General features: G+C 45.6%; 1 protein-coding gene across 1 annotated transcript in view; it reads right to left on the minus strand.

The window, feature by feature from the left end:
- Nucleotides 1-22787, minus strand: part of LOC126484003 (cytochrome P450 6k1-like) — a 70437-nt gene extending 47650 nt beyond the window's left edge. The window contains exons 1-2 of the mRNA XM_050107321.1: nucleotides 22670-22787; nucleotides 13970-14196 (exon numbers count right to left, since the gene is read on the minus strand). Of these exons, the coding sequence (XP_049963278.1) occupies nucleotides 13970-14189 (220 nt within the window). The 5' untranslated portion in view covers nucleotides 14190-14196; nucleotides 22670-22787. The remainder of the gene's footprint in view (nucleotides 1-13969; nucleotides 14197-22669) is intronic.
- Between the last annotated feature and the right edge of the window lie 220 nt (nucleotides 22788-23007).

Genomic DNA, 23007 nt, shown 5'->3' on the forward strand with positions numbered 1-23007 from the left:
GTTGACTGGAATACTCTCTTTCAAATTCTGAAGGTGGCAGGGGTAAAATACAGGGAACGAAAGGCTATTTACAATTTGTACAGAAACCAAATGGCAGCTATAAGAGTTGAGGGGCATGAAAAGGAAGCAGTGGTTGGAAAGGGAGTGAGACAGGGTTGTAGCCTCTCCCTGATGTTATTCAATCAGTATATTGAGCAAGCAGTGAAGGAAACAAAAGAAAAATTCGGAGTAGGTATTAAAATCCATGGAGAAGAAATAAAAACCTTGAGGTTCGCCGATGACATTGTAATTCTGTCAGAGACAGCAAAGGACTTGGAAGAACAGTTGGACGGAATGGATAGCGTCTTGAAAGGGGGATATAAGAGGAGCATCAACAAAAGCAAAACGAGGATAATGGAATGTAGTCAAATTAAGTCGGGAGATGCTGAGGGTATTAGATTAGAAGGTGAGACACTTAAAGTAGTAAAGGAGTTTTGCTATTTGGGGAGCAAAATAACTGATGATGGTCGAAGTAGAGAGGATATAAAATGTAGACTGGCAATGGCAAGGACAGCGTTTCTGAAGAAGAGAAATTTGTTAACATCGAGTATTGATTTAAGTGTCAGGAAGTCATTTCTGAAAGTATTTGTATGGAGTGTAGCCATGTATGGAAGTGAAACTTGGACGATAAATAGTTTGGACAAGAAGAGAATAGAAGCTTTCGAAATGTGGTGCTACAGAAGAATGCTGAAGATTAGATGGGTAGATCACATAACTAATGAGGAGGTATTGAATAGGATTGGGGAGAAGAGAAGCTTGTGGCACAACTTGACTAGAAGAAGGGATCGATTGGTAGGACATGTTCTGAGGCATCAAGGGATCACCAATTTAGCACTGGAGGGCAGCATGGAGGGTAAATATCGTAGAGGGAGACCAAGAGATGAATACACGAAGCAGATTCAGAAGGATGTAGGTTGCAGTAGGTACTGGGAGATGAAAAAGCTTGCACAGGATAGAGTAGCATGGAGAGCTGCATCAAACCAGTCTCAGGACTGAAGACCTCAACAACAACAACAATTGTATATTGGACACAGAAATCCAGTATTCATTACAAACAAAAATTCTTGATTACCGATGCCGTGTAAAAGAATTTTAACGAAGATTGTGTAGCTAAAAAAATAAAAATTATTTTTTCTGTCTTTTACTATTTCACGCCTCACGCAAATACTCATAAAAGATGTATTTCCACTTAAAAGCTGGATCTGACAGGATTTCAATTCAACCGCCCCCTCCTCCCCCCCCCCCCCCCCCCCCCCGCGCTCCGCCTTCACCAAGAGAGCGAGCACTCTACCACAGAGCCACATTGTTTGTCGAAAAATATTAGACGTGATCGGAAAACTTAAAAAACGATTTTCTCGAGAATTTTCTAGAGTTGCATCGAACTTTTTGAAAGAGGTGTATTTGAGTTCTGAACTTCACAATACCAAACTACAAAAGTCCACTTGCCGTTTGCTCCCCTTGTGAGACAAATACAAAGTCGTGTGTGGCGCGACGCGTCTCTGACATTTCAAAACCCACTCGCTCTCTGTAACGCGAATCCCAGCAAACGTGACCATTCTGTGCTTGCTGCGGTTTAGGCGAATCTGGTATGGTGTTGATGTTCGCTAGCCATCTAATGGCGGCGCATATAATGGGTAAACTGGATAATCGCTGATACTGGAAGAGCGCTAAAAACCTGAATAAAAATATAAGAAAACTGAAGGTGTGCTACATGGCGGTGGAGTGTGCGACAGCTGAGGGCCAACTATCGTTAGTGGACTACCTATATCCAGCAGCCACAAGTCAGTTGCAACAGGCTTGTTCAGGAATGTAGGTTTGTGCCTGAGTAGTATATCCCCAGGCAATCATGGAGCTAAATGACTGCTACTACTTCCTCTAAAAACGCTCAGGGGAAAGGTGGCCTCTTGAACAACGGAACAAAACTGTTCAGCTGGGCAGTTTGTAGAGAGAAAAATTATCTAGGAATGAGAAAAAGAGTGGTAGCGTAGAAGTGGGCAACTTAAGGACATTTTTACAATATGTACTGTGACATTTAAATTCCACATATATGGAACTTTATAGCTTCAGTTTTGATAGGAATGTAGTTTTTATGTGCAGTTAGGTGCTAGGAGTTTGAAATACACATTAATTATCACAAAGTTACCCGATAGTTCAGGACAACAATGCTACATTAAGTCTAAGACACAGAAAGTAGGTGTAAGTTCATCTTCCACAATGATGGGCTGATCTAGTACTTTTTTCAGACGCCGAGTTATAAATATTTTACAAATTTGTCCAGTTTTATGAGTTTTGTTTTATTCATACATAGGAAATGATTTGTCACAAAGTTTAACAATTTGGCGAGATTTATTTTTCTAGTTTTTGTGAAATCCAACTACCTGCTGGCCTAACCTCACTGGAGCGAAATAAGACTGAAAAAACGAAACTGCATTACATAAGCTAATTAAACAAAACTTTTACACAATTATTTACATATACGTTCTGTGAAACCGTATGAGAAAAACACAGGTCACAAGGCAACCCAATATCCTCCAAGCACAGTAATTAGTTCAAGCTGTTAGACACTTACTTTCAAGTTCCGTGGTATGAGAAAAAACAAAGTCAGTACACATTCAGTGCAATATTCTTGTAACAGTCTTAATTGTCTCTCACTTCTCTGACTGCTGACTGTTTAGTCGCCACTGCTGCTTCCATATTGGTTAGCACACTGTCATGAAAGTTCATGGAGTTTCTAACCACTTAACATGTTCTGCAATAGCTCCGACGGAAATTAACCAACATGATTTGAATCAATATCCTCTCCTGGCACCATGTATTTTAACTCCGACAGCAGGAGTATACCATATGTCACAGATACTTAATGATTTTGTATCACCACCCCCACGTGGCCACCACAACAGAATGTAGACAGAAACGATGCCACTTCTCTTCCGTCAAATTCCACTTACCAGGTGTAACTTGCAACCTGAGCGAATGTAATTATTCTAAATATCAGGCAGCTAGCTTATCTCCTTACGTCTGATTGACATGATCCAAGCGACACACAGATACATCCACACCCACACATACAAAACACAGAATACAATTGTTGACAGAATCTTTGCTCTAAGCCGACCGGCATGGCCGAGCGGTTCCAGGCACTCCAGTCCGGAACCGCGCTGCTGCTACGGTCGCAGATTCGAATCCTGCCTCGGGCATGGATGTGTGTGCTGCCCTTAGTTAGGTTTAGGTAGTTCTAAGTCTAGGGCACTGATGACCTCAGATGTTAAGTCCCATAGTGGTCAGAGCCATTTGAACCATTTGATCCAAAGAAACTGATATAGGCATAAAAATACAAAGATATGCAAACAGGCAGAATACGGCGCTGCAGTCTGCAACGCCTATATAAGGCAACAAGTGTCTGGCGCAGTTGTTAGATCGATTACTACCGCTACAATGGCAGTTTATCAAAATTTAAGTGAGTATGAACGTGGTGCTACAGTCAGCGCATGAGCGATGGGACACCGTATCTCCGGGGTAGCGATGAAGTGGGAATATTCCCGTATGACCATTTCACGAATGTGTCTTGAATATCAGGAATCCGGTAAAACGTCTGCTCTTCGACATCGCTGCGACTGGAAAAAGATCATGCAAGAATGGGACCAACGACAACTGAAGAGAATCGTTCAACGTGACAGAACTGCGACCCTTCTGCAAATTGCTGCAAATTTGAATGCTGGTCCATCAAGAAGTGTCAGCGGGCGAAACATTCAACGAAACATCATTGATCTGCGCTTTTGGAGCCGAAAGCCCACTCATGTACCCTTGATGACTGAACGACACAAAGCTTTACGTCTCGCCTGGGACAGTCAACACCGACTTTGGACTGTTGATGACTGGTGGCATGTTTCCTGGTCGGACGAGTCTCGTTTCAAATTGTATCGAGCGGATGGACGTGTACGGGTATGGAGAGAACCTCATGAATCCACGGATCCTGCAGGTTAGCAGGGGACCGTTCAAGCTGGTAGAGGCTCTGTAATGGTGTGCAGCTGAAGTGATGTGAGACCCCTGAAACGTCTCTGCCCAGGTGACAACTACGTAAGCATCTTGTATGATCACCTGCATCCATTCATGTCCATTATGCATTCCAACGAACTTGAGCAATTCCAGCAAGACAATGCGACAGCCTACGCATCCAGAACTGCTACAGAGTCGCTCCAGGAACACTTTTCTGAGTTTAAACACTTCCGCTGGCCACCAAACTACCCAGACATGAACATTATTGAGCATATCTGGGATGCCTCGCATCGTGCTGTTTCACCCCCTCGTACTCTTACGGATGTATGGGCAGCTCGTGGTGGCCCTACACGGTATTAGGCAGGTGTACCAGTCTCTTTGGCTCTTCGGTGTAAGTAACATAGTTAATAGTAAGGTGCAAAAGTATTTCTGTGGGAGAATTTCTCAAACTCGTTTTCCGGTACAGAGAATAAGTAAACAGAATAAACTCACTGACGTGCGTTCGCAGATCAGTACAGCAAAAGTTCAGATCGATCGCAATAGCGAAATGCCACTAACTTGTGAAGGTCTGATTCCTAACTGGAGTTAGATTAATGGTAATACTGGTTAGCACTTAGATGCCGTGGAAATAAATGTCACCTGTACATGCAATCTCTACATCTACATCTACATCTACGTGGTTACTCTGCAATTCACACTTAAGTGCCTAGAAGAGGGTTCATCGAACCATTTTCATACTACTTCTCTACCATTCCACTCTCGAATGGCGCGTAGGAAAAAGGAACACCTAAATCTTCCCGTTCGGGCTCTGATTTCTCTTATTTTATCATGATGATCATTTCTCCCTACCTAGGTCGGTGTCAACAAAATATTTTCGCATTCATAAGAGAAAGTTGGTGATAGAAATTTCGTAAACAGATCTCGCCGAAAAGAAAACCGCCTTTGTTTCAGTGACTGCCACCCCAAATCTTGTATCATATCAGTGACACTCTCACCCCTATTGCGCGATAACACGAAACGAGCTGCCCTCAACTTAAAGTGACTTTCAACCACACGAAAATCGTCTGTTACGCTTCAGCAGATCTAGTTTCCATTTTGTTTACCTGAGTAAATTACTATAGTCTTTACTCTCATTTGCAGCTCTCACAAACCGTATTTAAATAAGTAAGTCACGTAACGTCAAGATGTGACAAAAGAAAGGAAGAAGATGTTACTCCATATACAAACCCTGAGGCAACATATAGTCACTCTGGTTGTATTATCTGACTTCTAGTTCTCACTGGAAGGAAAAATTAAGTGCTACTGTTACAACTGACTTACGGATTAACACTCACTTACTTTTTTAAATAATTAATATCAATGTCTATGCAATTCGTCTCTGTTTATCTGCTATTAGGAAATGATTCTGTTGTTATGTGATATCAACAACGACGGAGTCGGGCTTGAAGTCACAGCCGCTGCCGTGAAGGATGTACTTTGGATCCGACTCTTTGCTGTTCTCGAAAAATGTCTGTTGAAGGATAATGGTGCGATTGTGTAAGCTGGAACTACAAGGAGCGTTTTGTACAAAGTAGGCCTGCCAGAACGTCGATCCCGATCTACGCCCCAGATCACCCCAGGAAGGGAGTTGAAGTGGTTAAACTGGGGGAAATCCTTGCAGAACTTTTGAATTTTCAATGACTGACAACGGGTATTTACTAATACACTCCTGGAAATGGAAAAAAGAACACATTGACACCGGTGTGTCAGACCCACCATACTTGCTCCGGACACTGCGAGAGGGCTGTACAAGCAACGATCACACGCAGGGCACAGCGGACACACCAGGAACCGCGGTGTTGGCTGTCGAATGGCGCTAGCTGCGCAGCATTTGTGCACCGCCGCCGTCAGTGTCAGCCAGTTTGCCGTGGCATACGGAGCTCCATCGCAGTCTTTAACACTGGTAGCATGCCGCGACAGCGTGGACGTGAACCGTATGTGCAGTTGACGGACTTTGAGCGAGGGCGTATAGTGGGCATGCGGGAGGCCGGGTGGACGTACCGCCGAATTGCTCAACACGTGGGGCGTGATGTCTCCACAGTACATCGATGTTGTCGCCAGTGGTCGGCGGAAGGTGCACGTGCCCGTCGACCTGGGACCGGACCGCAGCGACGCACGGATGCACGCCAAGACCGTAGGATCCTACGCAGTGCCGTAGGGGACCGCACCGCCACTTCCCAGCAAATTAGGGACACTGTTGCTCCTGGGGTATCGGCGAGGACCATTCGCAACCGTCTCCATGAAGCTGGGCTACGGTCCCGCACACCGTTAGGCCGTCTTCCGCTCACGCCCCAACATCGTGCAGCCCGCCTCCAGTGGTGTCGCGACAGGCATGAATGGAGGGACGAATGGAGACGTGTCGTCTTCAGCGATGAGAGTCGCTTCTGCCTTGGTGCCAATGATGGTCGTATGCGTGTTTGGCGCCGTGCAGGTGAGCGCCACAATCACGACTGCATACGACCGAGGCACACAGGGCCAACACCCGGCATCATGGTGTGGGGAGCGATCTCCTACACTGGCCGTACACCACTGGTGATCGTCGAGGGGACACTGAATAGTGCACTGTACATCCAAACCGTCATCGAACCCATCGTTCTACCATTCCTAGACCGGCAAGGGAACTTGCTGTTCCGACAGGACAATGCACGTCCGCATGTATCCCGTGCCACCCAACGTGCTCTAGAAGGTGTAAGTCAACTACCCTGGCCAGCAAGATCTCCGGATCTGCCCCCACTGAGCATGTTTGGGACTGGATGAAGCGTCGTCTCACGCGGTCTGCATGCCCAGCACGAACGCTGGTGCAACTGAGGCACCAGGTGGAAATGGCATGGCAAGCCGTTCCACAGGACTACATCCAGCATCGCTACGATCGTCTCCATGGGAGAATAGCAGCCTGCATTGCTGCGAAAGGTGGATATACACTGTACTAGTGCCGACATTGTGCATTCTCTGTTGCCTGTGTCTATGTGCCTGTGGTTCTGTCAGTGTGATCATGTGATGTATCTGACCCCAGGAATGTGTCAATAAAGTTTCCCCTTCCTGGGACAATGAATTCACGGTGTTCTTATTTCAATTTTCAGGAGTGTAATTTATGCATTAGTACACATTTCATTAAATAAACTCATTTCCAAATGTTGATCTCGAACTTTTGTGGATATGGTCCAAACGACTATCAAAACTTGTCTAAGAACTGCCAGTATGTGAGGAGTAGGGAATCGAAGTACCTTTATTATGACTATGCACGCCAAACTGTGAAACATCTTACTTCAGTTACGGTCGGGGAGAGTTTTCATGGAAGGGTACAGGGAACCTGTACACTGTTGAAGGTTCTATGAATCAAGGACAGTACCTCAACGTGTTAAAAAAGAGACGTCTGTCTCCTGATAAGGAATTGTTTAATGGTGAAGATTATGTTTTTATGCATGATGGTGCGCCATACATTAGGCTAAGTATGTGGGAAGATTTTTGGATGGAAATGTTGTTACTGTCCTCCCGTGTCCTGAGAATATCCCAGACATAAACCCAATCGAAAATCTGTCGACAGTAGTTGAGAAGAAAATAAGAATACGGAAGGTCACAGTAAAGGACGGTTTGATTGAATTCCCGAGACAAAACGTAGTTACATGAGCTACATATTCGAAACAGCTGTAAAATCTATTAGAAAGTATGACTAAAAGAGCAGGGATATTAATAAAAGCTAAACGGATGCATACAAGCTGTTAAAACAATTGTAAACTGCTATACATTTACCTTAATTTTCAGTAAAAATTTGGCTTTCATCTACATCTACATCTACATCTACATTTATACTTCGCAAGCCACCCAACGGTGTGTGGCGGAGGGCACTTTAAGTGCCACTGTCATTACCTCCCTTTCCTGTTCCGGTCGCGTATGGTTCACGGGAAGAACGACTGCCGGAAAGCCTCCGTGCGCTCTCGAATCAATCTAATTTTTCATTCGTGATCTACTCGGGAGGTATAAGTAGGGGGAAATAATATATTCGATGCCTCATCCAGAAACACACCCTCTCGAAACCTATACAGCTAGCTACACCACGATGCAGAGCGCCTCTCTTGCAGAGTCCGCCACTTGAGTTTGCTAAACATCTCTGTAACGTTATCACGCTTACCAAATAACCCTGTGAGGAAACGCGCTGCTCTTCTTTGGATCTTTTCTATCTCCTCTGTCAACCCGACCTGGTACGGATCCCACACTAATGAACAATACTCAAGTATAAGTCGAACGAGTGTTTTGTAAGCGACCTCCTTTGTTGATGGACTACATTTTCTATGACTCTCCCAATGAATCTCAACCTGGCACCCGCCTTACCAACAATTAATTTTATATGCTCATTCCACTTCAAATCGTTCCGTACGCATACTCCCAGATAGTTTACAGAAGTAACTGCTACCAGTGTTTATTCCGCTATCATATAATCATACAATAAAGCATCTTTCCTTCTATGTATTCGCAATACATTACATTTGTCTATGTTAAGGTTCAGTTGCCACTCCCTGCACCAAATGCCTATCTGCTGCAGACCTTACTGCATTTCGCTGCAATTTTCTAACGCTGCCACTACCCCGTTTCAAACTGGTTTCTGCCCCATCTTAGTGATTCACTATGCGATCACAAGTATCCGGACACCACCAAAAACATACGTTTTTCATATCTGGGTGCATTGTGCTGCCATCTACTGCCAGGTACTCTACATCAGCGACTTCAATAGTTATTAGACATAGTGAGAGAGCAGAATGGGACGCTCCGCGGAACTCACGGACTTCGAAAGTGGTCAGGTGATTGGGTGTCACTTGTGTCATACGTTTGTACGCGAGATTTCCACACTCCTGAACATCCACAGGTCCACTGTTTCCGATTTGATAGTGAAGTGGAAACGTGAAGGGACACGTACAGCAGAAAAGCGTGCAGGCCGACCTCATCTGTTGACTGACAGAGACCGCCGACAGTTGAAGAGAGTCGTAATGTCTAATAGGCAGACATATATCCAGACCATCACACAGGAGTTCCAAACTGCATCAGGATCCACCGTAAGTACTACGACAGGTAGGCGGGCGGTGAGAAAACTTGGATTTCACGGTCGAGCGGCTGCTCATGAGCCACACATCACGCCGGTAAATGACTAACGACGCCTCGCTTGGTGTAAGGAGCGTAAGCATTGATCGATTGAACAGTGGGAAAACGTTGTGTGGATTGAAGAATCACGGTGCACAATGTGGCGATCCGATGGCACGGTGTGGTTGTAGCGAATGTCCGGTGAACGTCAACTCTCAACGTGTGTAGTCCCAAAAGTAAAATTCGGAGGCGGTGGTATTATTGGGTGGTCGTGTTTTTCATGGAGGGGGATTGCACCCTTGTTGTTTTGCTTGGCAATATCAAAGTACAGGCCTACACTGATGTTTTAAGCACGTTCTTGCTTTCAGCTGTTCAAGAGCGATTTTGGAATGGCGATTGAATCTTTCAACACATTCGAGGAATTGTTCATAATGCACTGCCTGTAGCGGAGTGGTTACACGACAATAACATCCCTGTAATGGACTGGCCTACTCAGAGTCCTGACCTGAATCGTATAGAACACCTTAGCGCTGTTTTGGAACGCCGACTTCGTGGCAGGCCTCACCGAGCGACATCTATACCTCTCCTCAGTGCAGCGTTCCGTGAAGAATGGGCTGTCATTCCCCAAGAAACCGTCCAGCACCTGAATGGACGTATGCCTGTGAGAGTGGAACCAGTCATCAACACAATATTGTTTCCAGCATTACCGATTGAGGGCGCCACGAACTTGTAAGTCATTTTCATACTTTTGATCATGCAGAGTATCTCTTCCACAAGCAGTATCAGGCAACGGTCTAAAGCCAGAAAAGATGAATACAGATACACAGCGCTACAAGTTTACACCGGGAAGAAACGAATTTATTATGTTCTATTAGACTATGCCAAGTGCAGTCTCCTTCGTGAACGATAACTTCTGCTAGCTTGTGGCCCCACGGCCAGCTATCCAGCCGATTCTTACCGATAATGAGTGTGGCCACTAAACTGCCGCTCTCGCCTATAAGACGTGCAAACGACTGTTCCGGTCCTCAGGCCCGCGCAATGGGGACTTGCCAACATTTCTTCGCCACTAACTGCCGACTTCTGAAACACACACCATAACAGCACCTTCTACAGACAGTGTTCGAAACAGCTCCCTAAAATTACACAGTGAGGCAAAAAAAAAAAAAAAAGGTCACACGACGACGGAATTATCCCAACGGCACGTAAAGCGGTAGATTTAATGTACATTTACAGACAAACAAATGTTTGCAATTTCGGAAGTACTGGATGATGTATTGAAGAGAAAGAGCTTCGCAAATTGAGCAATCCAATAATAACGCGTTGGTCCACTTCTGGCCCTAATACAAGCAGTTATTCAGCTTGGCATTGGTTGACAGAGTTGTTGGATGTCCTCATCACATATATAATGCCAAATTCTATCCAACTGGCACGTTAGAGCGTCAAACTCTCGAGCTCGTTGGAGGGTCCTGCACATAATGCTCGAAACGCTCTCAATTTGGGACAGATCGAGCTACTTTGCTGGCCAATGTAGAGTTTGGCAGCCACAAAGACAAGTAGTAGAAACTCTCGCCGCGTGTGGGCATGCATTATCTAGCGGAAATGTAAGTCCAGGAGGGCTTGCCATGAAGGGCAACAAAACGAGGCGTCAAGTATAGACGACATATCACTGCGCTCTAAGCGGGCCACGGATGAAAACCAAAGGGGTCCTGCTATGAATAGAAATGGTACCCCAGGCCATCACTCCGGGCTGTCGGGATGAATGGTGGGCGACAATAAGGTTGGTATTCTATCACTCCGGGCTATCGGGATGAATGGCGGGCGACAGTCAGGTTGGTATTCTGTCACTCCAGGCTGTCGGGATGAATGGCGGGCGACAGTCAGGTAGGTATTCTGTCACTCTGCGCTGTCGGGATGAATGGCGAGCGACAGCCAGGTGGGTATTCTATCACTCCGGGCTGTCGGGATGAATGGCAGGTGACAGTCAGGTTGGTATTCTGTCTCTCCGGGCTGTCGGGATGAATGGCAGGTGACAGTCAGGTTGGTATTCTGTCTCTCCGGGCTGTCGGGATGAATGGCGGGCGACAGTCAGGTTGGTATTCTATCACTCTGCGCTGTCGGGATGAATGGCGGGCGACAGTCAGGTTGGTATTGTATCACTCCACGCTGTCGGGGTGAATGGCGGGCGACAATCAGGTTGGTATTCTATCACTACGTGCTGTTGGGATGAATGGTGGGCGACAGTCAGGTTGGTATTCTATCACTCCAGGCTGTTGGGATGAATGGCGGGCGACAATCAGGTTGGTATTCTATCACTACGTGCTGTCGGGATGAATGGCGGGCGACAATCAGGTTGGTATTCTATCACTCCGGGCTGTCGGGATGAATGGCGGGCGACAGGTTGGTATCCCCAGACATGTCTTTGGCCTGGAATCTCATTGACGGCAGTACAAGTGTCTTCATTGATAAATCCCACATCGAACTGATGCCCAATCACCAGTAAAAACGTCTGGAGACGCCCCAGACAGCGGTGGGGTACCAATCGTCCGCCTTCAGCAAACTGGAGTGATGATCTGGGGCGCCATTTCATTTCATAGCAGGTGTTGGCTGTCATCTGCAACCAGCGTAGAGCACAGCGTTACGTCGACGATATTCCATGCCTCGTCTGGTTGTCCTTAATGGCGAGCCATCCTGGGCACACGTTTAAGTGAGATAATACTCGCTGACACGCCGAGAGAGTCTCTACTGCTTGTATTCGTGCTTATCAAACCCTACCTTGAATAATAGGGTCGTCGGATCTATACTCTGCTGAGAACGTTTTTAGGGTTATGGGCAGGGCTATCCAACCACCTCGGGACATTGACGACCTAACGCGCCAGCTGGGCAGCATTTGGTACGATATCCCTCAGAAGGGCGTCCAACAAATTTACCAATCAATGCCTAGCTGAATATCTACTTGCATAAGAACCAGAGGTGGACCAATGGATTAGTCAGTTGCTGAGTTTCTGAAGCTCTTTCTCTCGGATAAATAATCCAGTTTTCTGAAATTGTAATCATTTGTTAGTATATGTACATAACATCCCTTATTGACCTTATAATTATATTTTCCCAGAGACATTTAAGTATCACCTTTATCTACGACAATGATGGAAGACGAAGAAATGAATTAAAATTCAAGCTACAACCAGGACTCGAACATGAGGCTGCCGTCTTACGAAACAGAAATTCTGACCATTACACCATTGCAGCACTACAGTCAACACCGCTGTACGAACTACTCAACTCCAGTGCCCTTCCCAACACAAACTTCAATTCATATCAGTGTAGAGGGACAATAAGCTGGAGATATGAATTGAAGTTTGTGTTGAGGAGGGCATGCGACTTGGGTAGTGTGTATAGCGATGTTGACTGTAGTGCTGCGGTGGTGTAATGCTCAGCATTTCTGCCTAGTAAGCAAGAAGACCTGGGTTTGCGTCCCGAGCGTGGTTTCTTCAGCTTCCATTATTATCGTAGATTTCAGTCCCATTGAGGTAATTCCTTCTTGATGTGCTGTTTTTGGTGTTAGATTGTACTGACATTTAGTCCTTACAGCCAAAACAGAATTATGGCTTTATCATTGCATGTTTCCTGCTAATGCTAAGGCCGGTACTACACTACCAAATTTCTTTGTCAAAGATTTGATCAAAGATGTAATCAAATATTCGTCAAATATATTTGACAAAGATCTTTGACGTGGCGCTAAAAAGGGGTATTACACTGTCATCATATTTTTCGTCAAAGTTCAAGACGGCTGACAACAACAACTTGTTGTCAACAGCAGTTGCATGTACCACAATTGTACTGTGTGCACATGCGGAAGAGCAGCGGGGAAAAAAAAGGAAACGTACTTGGCTGAAGCCCTGGGTTTTACGACGACGTGCTACGGTCGCAGGTCCGAATCCTGCCTTGGGCATGGATGTGTGTGATGTCCTTAGGTTAGTTAGGTTTAAGTAGTTCTAAGTTCTAGGGGACTGATGACCTCAGCAGTTAAGTCCCATAGTGCTCAGAGCCATTTTTTAACTGCTATATCTGCAGAAGACAGGGCCACTGTAACACTCCGATTTCTTGCTACAGGAGAGGGTTAGGTTAGGTTAGGTCTCCAATCTTCCTAATCTGTTTTTGTATTCAGGGTGCCTCACGTTGTAAAGCGCCTCATCAGCTTTATACATCTCTATTAATTTTGTAGTTGTCGGTATAACCAATTGTATTTACCGGCAATGTTTATAAAAACACACAGATGAGAGAACGCTGCAGCGATGCTAGTGCTCCACGTCGTAACATGTCACATTGCAGTGAACAGAAGACAAGCGACTACTTTGATCAAATATACAGCGATGCCCTAGATTTGATCAAATATTTGACGACATTTGACAAAGTTCCCTATTACACCATCAAATTTCTTTGACAAAGATATTTGACAAAGATATTGGATAAAGAAATTTGGTAGTGTAATACCGGTCTAACTGCAGTTGCCGTCAGGTGCTACGGACACCTCCCATCCTGGGAAAGTCACTCGCTCTTGAGCTTGATCCAGAGACCTCCCCGCAACCCACTGAGGAGTATCAGGTACAGACTTGCCCATTGCTTTCAGGCTGCAGAGGATCTCATTGTCCTAGACACCAGAATGCTGGCTGCTGCAGCCACGGGACGAAGTCACAGGCGCGGCGAGAAAATGGTGCGTTACAACCGCACTGAACATTTTCACATCATTACAGCTTGCAGGACAGATTCACTTAATTAATAATGTATATTTCCTAATCATTGACGACAGTTTAAAATTTCTTACTTGGCAGTTGGTTGTGTATCTTCAGCAGTGTCACACCGACAGTTTCCTGGCCTAGAAAGGTTCTCCGGAAGTTTCCAAACGGGGCGGTAGGTTCGGCGTACGGCACCCCCTTGCTCTTCCAGTAACTATAGGCACTGGAGAACCACAAGTAGAGGGCGAGCACGGCCGCCGATAAGACGACGACCAACTCGGCGATCCACGAGTCCAGGAGCAGCGCCATCAGCAGTCTGGAAAAAGGAAATAGGGAAACGGCGTCAGCATCCGGCGGAATGCCAGGAAAAGCTCGAATGGACGTGGAAACCTGTTACCAGTAAAAGAGATTTAATCTTTGTTTCAACCCCGTCTATAGATTGTCTTAACTATGCTTCACACCTAATGACATGCTCACAACAAAGCTGAATCACCCGAATCTACGGATATACTCTCGCAAGCAGGAAAATAAACAAAAATCAACTCTCCGGGTGTTCCAAGCTGAACCGCCTCCTGCGAAACTGCTTCATTCTCGAGGCTCGCATGAAAACGACTACTTATTCCAATGGTTACACTGGACTTTCCTACGAAAAATGGCGTTATCCTTCATGAACAGAATTCTGCCTGTAAGCCAGTCGATTGCATTGGTCACCAAATGAGTTTTATTTACCATATCTGCCATATTTCGACATTTTAAGGTTATTTTGTGGCTGCTGAATCCAAATATGACATGTCTTATCTAATTCGCACTAATTTTGAGGTGTGGTATATCATTCGTTAGGTATTGTGTCTAGGTGCGGACCTATGGCAGCAATGTGTTTTCTGTCTATATACTTGTAAGCAATGACATTTGTGTCGTTTAAAGTGTATGTCATTCTCTACTACATTGTTGATTACAAAATACACACACACACACACACATATATATATATATATATATATATATATATATATATATACTCCTGGAAATGGAAAAAAGAACACATTGACACCGGTGTGTCAGACCCACCATACTTGCTCCGGACACTGCGAGAGGGCTGTACAAGCAATGATCACACGCACGGCACAGCGGACACACCAGGAACCGCGGTGTTGGCCGTCGAATGGCGCTAGCTGCGCGGCATTTGTGCACCGCCGCCGTCAGTGTCAGCCAGTTTGCCGTGGCATACGGAGCTCCATCGCAGACTGGTAGCATGCCGCGACAGCGTGGACGTGAACCGCATGTGCAGTTGACGGACTTTGAGCGAGGGCGTATAGTGGGCATGCGGGAGGCCGGGTGGACGTACCGCCGAATTGCTCAACACGTGGGGCGTGAGGTCTCCACAGTACATCGATGTTGTCGCCAGTGGTCGGCGGAAGGTGCACGTGCCCGTCGACCTGGGACCGGACCGCAGCGACGCACGGATGCACGCCATGACCGTAGGATCCTACGCAGTGCCGTAGGGGACCGCACCGCCACTTCCCAGCAAATTAGGGACACTGTTGCTCCTGGGGTATCGGCGAGGACCATTCGCAACCGTCTCCATGAGGCTGGGCTACGGTCCCGCACACCGTTAGGCCGTCTTCCGCTCACGCCCCAACATCGTGCAGCCCGCCTCCAGTGGTGTCGCGACAGGCGTGAATGGAGGGACGAATGGAGACGTGTCGTCTTCAGCGATGAGAGTCACTTCTGCCTTGGTGCCAATGATGGTCGTATGCGTGTTTGGCGCCGTGCAGGTGAGCGCCACAATCAGGACTGCATACGACCGAGGCACACAGGACCAACACCCGGCATCATGGTGTGGGGAGCGATCTCCTACACTGGCCGTACACCACTGGTGATCGTCGAGGGGACACTGAATAGTGCACGGTACATCCAAACCGTCATCGAACCCATCGTTCTACAATTCCTAGACCGGCAAGGGAACTTGCTGTTCCAACAGGACAATGCACGTCCGCATGTATCCCGTGCCACCCAACGTGCTCTAGAAGGTGTAAGTCAACTACCCTGGCCAGCAAGATCTCCGGATCTGTCCCCCATTGAGCATGTTTGGGACTGGATGAAGCGTCGTCTCACGCGGTCTGCACGTCCAGCACGAACGCTGGTCCAACTGAGGCGCCAGGTGGAAATGGCATGGCAAGCCGTTCCACAGGACTACATCCAGCATCTCTACGATCGTCTCCATGGGAGAATAGCAGCCTGCATTGCTGCGAAAGGTGGATATACACAGTACTAGTGCCGACATTGTTCATGCTCTGTTGCCTGTGTCTATGTGCCTGTGGTTCTGTCAGTGTGATCATGTGATGTATCTGACCCCAGGAATGTGTCAATAAAGTTTCCCCTTCCTGGGACAATGAATTCACGGTGTTCTTATTTCAATTTCCAGGAGCGTATATATAAGCCACCCAAATCGCTTCTGTTAGATCTCCTGGCGCCCTTCGTAAGCAAATTTCTGTTCCGACAATTTCCGATATTAAATTTCGAATGTTCGAATGTGTGTGAAATCTTATGGGACTGAACTGCTGAGGTCATCAGTCCCTGAACTTACACACTACGTAACCTGAATTATTCTTAGGACAAACACACACACCCATGCCCGAGGGAGGACTCGAACCTCCGCCGGTACCAGCCGATATTAAATTTCAGCAAAAAACTATTTTTTGTGCGCTCAGAGCTGTACTCATTTTTTCCCTGAAGAAATATTAGACCTTTATTGGTGGATATTGGAGAAGAGTCACTTTTTTCACAACAAAACTTTGCCGCAAGCAGTGAGTTCGCTCTTTATGAACGTTGTTGTTTGTACCGACAGCATATTCCTGAGCAATGTTTTTTGACGCTGTCCTGCATAACTCGAGAGCTTGTGAGTGTACGTGGAGTCACGTGATTTGTGTGTGACACATTGTTTTTAACGCAGCTAAGCAAAGTAGTAACATGATAATGGCTTCTTAAGGGACTGTCAAGCTTTAACTAAAAGGGAATAAACCTTTCAGTGACGGGGAAGTAGTTAAAGAAGCAATGATTAGTACCGCTCACTCTTTGTTCGATGTTCACGAAGATAAATCTGCGCTTATTTCTGCGAAAAGGACTTCAGTTGTCTTAGCAAAATGCTGATAGACGTGTCGAACATGTCTACAAAAATTTACAATCTTAATTATATCAGTTCCTGCAATCCTGTGAAGTACCAACATTAGTGGGGAACGCAATTTACAGATTTCGTTTGAGCGCATGCAAAAATGTACATATTTTAAAGGAGAATATCTTGAGAAACAATAACACGATATGTACAATACGTTTTGTTGTTTCATTGTTTTTGTAAATGATTGAAAGACAGCCCTCGCCTTAGTGTATTTTGTAAAACCGAACAGGCTGTACACACTGCAACTAGGACTTAAAGCGTTCTCATCCGCAAATTTCTTTTACACTGGATAAGACAGAACTCGCTACGTTCCATACCTACTGGAACTGTGTGGACATCACACGACTTTGTAATTCAAGTGCATCGTATTTCCAGCTGAGCAGCACCTTTAAAAACGACCATTTGCTCTTTTCTAAACCAGACATCATCTGTCTTTCCGTTCGTCTATTATGTTTCAAAGTATTCGACAGTTACTGTTTTCTCTTTGAACTGTATAAGATCTTCTTTCCAATTCAGCAAAACAGCGGTCGTTACCTTCCTGTTGCCCAAATTGAGTTTTTCCTGCTTTCTAACGGCCGGCCACCGCCTTGTGTGCAGTGCTTTTTTTGGGAGCTCAGGTCACATTCAGCTAAAAGTATAGTTGCTCAAAATTTGTGGTATTCCTTTTAAAACAGTCCACACGACGCTGAGACATTCCTTCTCGCATTTACTTGTGGTTAGCATTCAACAGAAACATCACTCATTCGGCACAATTCTTTTGCACAGGTAGATTTAGGTGCAGAATGCACCGCGAAATTTGTTCTGTTTCTTCAGTTTCATGTGTTTAATACACCCTTGACTGCCTACTGGCCATTAAAATGTTGCGCATTTCCTCTCCGGTTTTCACCTGAATTTCTATTATTTGTACGTCCTGCATTTGGACTATCTCCAAACTATGAAGGGTCTCACTTAAATTCAGGCACCTGTTTCTTCGCTACGCAAACGGGGGAGCAGATTGCTTATAAATCTTCGTCAATGTTGGTAAAATATTGGCCATTAACAGTTCAAACAAAGATTTGTATTACTCCACTAAATTACGGTTTACCGAAACACACACGAAATGAGTAATTGAAAATACCACATAAATAAAGTTATTCCGTAGATCAATTTTTGCTTGACCTAGATAAAAGAAAGCTGCTTTTGATGTCACATCCGTTTAAATAATATGGTGGGAACTTTTAATTTTGCTCATGTGTGTGTAACTATTTACTCATAATTTCAAAACACACTGTGAAAACTGACCGAAGAAGCGTGATATGTAAAAGTGAAACATAGTAAGGTAATTAAAAATAGTGAAATATGTCATTCTGCAGCCGCGCGGGATTAGCCGAGCGGTCTGGGCGCTGCAGTCATGGACTATGCTGCTGGTCCCGGCGGAGGTTCGAGTCCTCCCTCGGGCATGGATGTGTGTGTTTGTCCTCAGGATAACTTAGGTTAAGTAGTGTGTAAGCTTAGGGACTGATGACCGCAGCAGTTAAGTCTCATAAGATTTCACACACATTTGAGCATTTTTTTGTGATTCTGCTAAACGTCATCGGAATAAAAGTTAGAATTGAACTGGTAGTCGTTCCGTGTCGCATTTTCCCTCACATACCAAGCATGATTAGCCATCATCAGTAAGTCGAAAACTACAGAGTCTCTCAGGTGCACATCTACACTGCAGGCGGTATCGAAGTGGGCGAGGAATCCGCACATGATAAGCGTGATAAAGAGAACCACGGCGCAACGGCCTATCTGGTGAAAACTGCTGATAGTGCATGAAATGTTCTTCCAGCTGATGTTATCTGAAAGGTATCACGAAATATGTGTACATGATTGTAAAAGTGTTCGCTGTTTTAGCCATACTGATATACACCTACCAGCTTTTATAGCCGGCCGCGGTGGTCTAGCGGTTCTAGGCGCTCAGTCCGGAACCGCGGGACTGCTACGGTCACAGGTTCGAATCCTGCCTCGGGCATGGATGTGTGAAATGTCCTTAGGTTAGTTAGGTTTAAGTAGTACTAAGCTCTAGGGGACTGATGACCACAGATGTTAAGTTCCATAGTACTCAGAGCCATTTGAACCATTTGAACCAGCTTTTATAAGACGGAACATTAGACTGTATATACGTGTTCGGTTAGTTATGTTACGCTAAATAGCTGCAGTTGCTTAAGGCTCGATTCAGAAATACGCATGCGATGGCATTCCACGTGTATCCCCACAGTGTTACCATCGCACAATTTGTGGACCGCAGCAAATATAGGAATTCAGTGCTACATAGGTCTCTTGTCAATGGCACGAAGCTGTCTGTGAGAAACGTACAAACCCTTCTCGAAGACTGTCATGTTTATCGTGGACGACGTTATTCGTGACTGGATGCAGAGTAGACACGCAATTAATGGCTGGCCCTCAGCTGTGGAATTACTCCTTTGGAACAAAAATATGTGGATGAACAGAAATTTAAAGTCAATGAGTATGAGACGGGAGAGGGGGAAAATCTGTACGGATATGTTTCAGTCATGGCGTCCGTTTTGGAATCAGCCATCTTGGATGCAACTCGTAATTTTTCATGGAAAGGGGGTCATGCGACGTATGGGAAATGTGGCCAGTAACACGATTTGAGTATAGCTTTAGTCATTCTAGAATTGTGACATATTTCTTTCGTTAGAGGTGACGTGAAAGTTAGTGGCGTTAACACAAGCCTTATTCACTGAGACGATACACGTATCAGGACAGAAGAGAGCCCTTGTTGTCTCAGAGGATTTCGAACAGTGCCAACTTCACAGGCCGACCACATACTCACACTGCCATGGTGAAAACTTGACGCGACGCATCGTGAAATTGCCAAAGACACGCGGAAAGCTGGGACGATCGGAAGCGGCTACGGATGAAGCCTCATCATCTGCCGTCTTGGACAATTCAACGTGAGTCCAGAGCGCCGTACTGGCCCCCTCTTGCAGGAAACTTGGCTAAAGTGGCGAGGAATGTGTTAAGCGGATAACAACTCGAAGACGAATGAAACTGTGCCCTGATGAGAGACACCTTTTATTGTCTCGTGTAATTCTATATCTGAATTGACATGTCACATGGCGCCCTTTCTGTTTGAAAATTAACCTTTACCTTCGAGATGGTGGCGTACAAAGCCACCACCATGACGGTAATCTCGCCTCACAGGTTTTCTAAAAAGGTGGTTCTGCACCTAAGCATAACACCGTACATTTAAGATGCCAGTTCGCTATATTTGTAGACCCTTACTTCATAACGATTATTCCAGGGAGTCCCACATGAGCCGGCCGCTGTGGCCGAGCGGTTCTAGGAGCTTAAGTCCGGAACCGCGCTGCTTCTACGGTCGCAGGTTCGAATCCTGCCTCGGGCATAGACGTGTGTGATGATGTCCGTAGGTTAGTTAGGTTTAAGTACTTCTAAGTCTAGGAGTCTGATGGCCTCAGAAGTTAAGTCCCATAGTGCCTAGAGGCATCAGTCCCACATGAATTCACACGACAGAGCAATGCTGTTACTACTAGAAAGTTTTCTATTGCAGACAAGGCACCAACTGTCAGAAGTTACCAGAGATGATGTGTTGCACAGATTTAACAGATGAATGTTGAAAAACAAAGAAATGCAGGACAGAGATACAGACGGTGGGCTTATATAATGTACATTCATATTTTGAACATATATTAAGTGCATCGGTTCTTTGAGTCCTAGAATCCTATTCTTCAGTTATCCTATTTAGCTCAGCTGAAGAATGGGATACTAGTGCAAAAAAGAAAGGGGAAAAAGGGACAGAAGCAACGTTAGCATGGAATACCTCAGTAGACATATTTGAGTTGTATCCTGAACGTCACCTAATCTGTATAGGTTAACTGCAGCAAGGGATATAAATGGCTCTGAGCACTATGGGACTCAACTGCTGAGGTCATAAGTCCCCTAGAACTTAGAACTACTTAAACCTAACTAACCTAAGGACAACACACACATCCATGCCCGAGGCAGGATTCGAACCTGCGGCCGTAGCGGTCGCGCGGTTCCAGACTGTAGCGCCAGAACCGCTCGGCCACCAGCGGCCGGCGGGATATAAATCAAACGTAGGTCGACATTTTCGCCTTCGCTAGCACTAGTATCCTAGTCTGCAGTTGACCAATGTAGGCCAACTGAAATATGGGATATAAATTCTTTTCGTCTTCTGTACTAATAGTATCGACTGAAAATCGTCATTGTAGTACTAACGATAGCGAAAAAACCTACGACAGTAAAATTATATCCCGTATAATTGCATAGGCTTCCGCGGCCAGAGTCAGTCGACATAAAAGTTTTCTGGGTATGGTACCGCGTCATAATGTAAAAACTACTGCTGCTGGAGAAAAACCAACGTTTCGGCCACGATTGCAGCGGCCTTCTTCTGGGTGCCGTACTTAAGTTGACCTGAGCAGGTCAACTGAAGAATAGGATACTAGTGTTCGTGAAGGCGAAAAGCTCGACATACGTAAAATTTGTATCTCGTATCTCAGTTGGACTATACAGGTCAACTGAAGAATAGGATACTAGTACTAGCGCCCGCATCTCGTGGTGGTGCGGTAGCGTTCTCGCTTCCCACGCCCGGGTTCCCGGGTTCGATTCGCGGCGGGGTCAGGAATTTTCTCTGCCTCGTGATGGCTGGGTGTTGTGTGCTGTCCTTAGGTTAGTTAGGTTTAAGTAGTTCTAAGTTCTAGGGGACTAATGACCTCAGCAGTTGAGTCCCATAGTGCTCAGAGCCATTTGAACCAACTAGTACTAGCGCTAGCGCAGGGGTGAAAAAGCGACATAAATAAGATTTGTATTCGGTTCTTCAGTTGACCTATATAGGATACTACCTCCATCGTTCAGCTGAGGTAAAGGGTGCCAATGTTACGTACGTCGCTTTGCGTCTTTGCTAGGTCAACTGAAGTACGGGATACTAATTTTTCGTACGTCGGTCTTTTAGCCTTCGGTACTACTAGTATCGATTGCAAAATATCGTAGTAATATTAGTGCTAGCGAAGGCGAAAAAAAAGCGACAACTGTAAAATTTGTATTCTGTACTGCAGTTGATGGATCTTGCTTCAAGTCTTTCATATCCATAGGAACAGATAAATCCATACCTACAAACGAATATCAAAAAGTAAAAATTGTTCAGAATGAAAAAAGATTCTTCCAAAATATCTCAAACTGACTAAGAACGAAAATAAGTATCGAATAAATTGGAACGAACAAATGATTTAAATTAATGCAAGCGACAAAAATCGTACACAGTGTCTAGCCCTGTTTTTTAAGAACACATTCATTTATCTCAGTTTACAATGATGACGCCTTGCCGCAGAAGATAATCCATTTATTACCTACGGCTCGAAAATAAAGACATTAATACTATACGCGCAAACTAAGTTGACAGTCGGTGTGATGGCTGGTGGGTGCGAGCGTAAAGGCAGTTCCCATTTACAGTTGCTCCCATTAGACAGCGCGCCGAGTGTCAGTTTAGTTTGCGAGTATAATATCTACGAGTAAATTATGACGTCATTGGTCAAAGTCATTCTTCAGTTGACGTACAAAGGGTACTGGTAGCCACACCCACACCGACCTGTAACGAGCAAGCAGCGCCTGGCAGCTGTAGGGCCGGCGATGACGGCTGCTGGGTCCGGGATATGAACTACGCCGCAGCTGTCGAGAGGGGACTGTGTTGCCTTCTCACGGCAGCCGCATTTAAATCTGCGAGGGCGCGTCGTTCGTCGTGACGTGTCAGACGCTCTCTGCGATAAAAGCGCCGCATCACTTCAAGGCCAGACAGAGTCCGTGGGCCAGTCAGCCACACAGCAACTCACTACGGGACACACATCGCCTTACTATACTCCGCAAGTATCTGAAATATCGGTATGAGGCTAATTTTATTCTGTTTGCACATAAGACAATATGTTGGCT

The sequence above is a fragment of the Schistocerca serialis genome, chromosome 6 (assembly GCF_023864345.2).
Source record: "Schistocerca serialis cubense isolate TAMUIC-IGC-003099 chromosome 6, iqSchSeri2.2, whole genome shotgun sequence".
Classification (NCBI taxonomy): Eukaryota; Metazoa; Arthropoda; class Insecta; order Orthoptera; family Acrididae; genus Schistocerca; species Schistocerca serialis.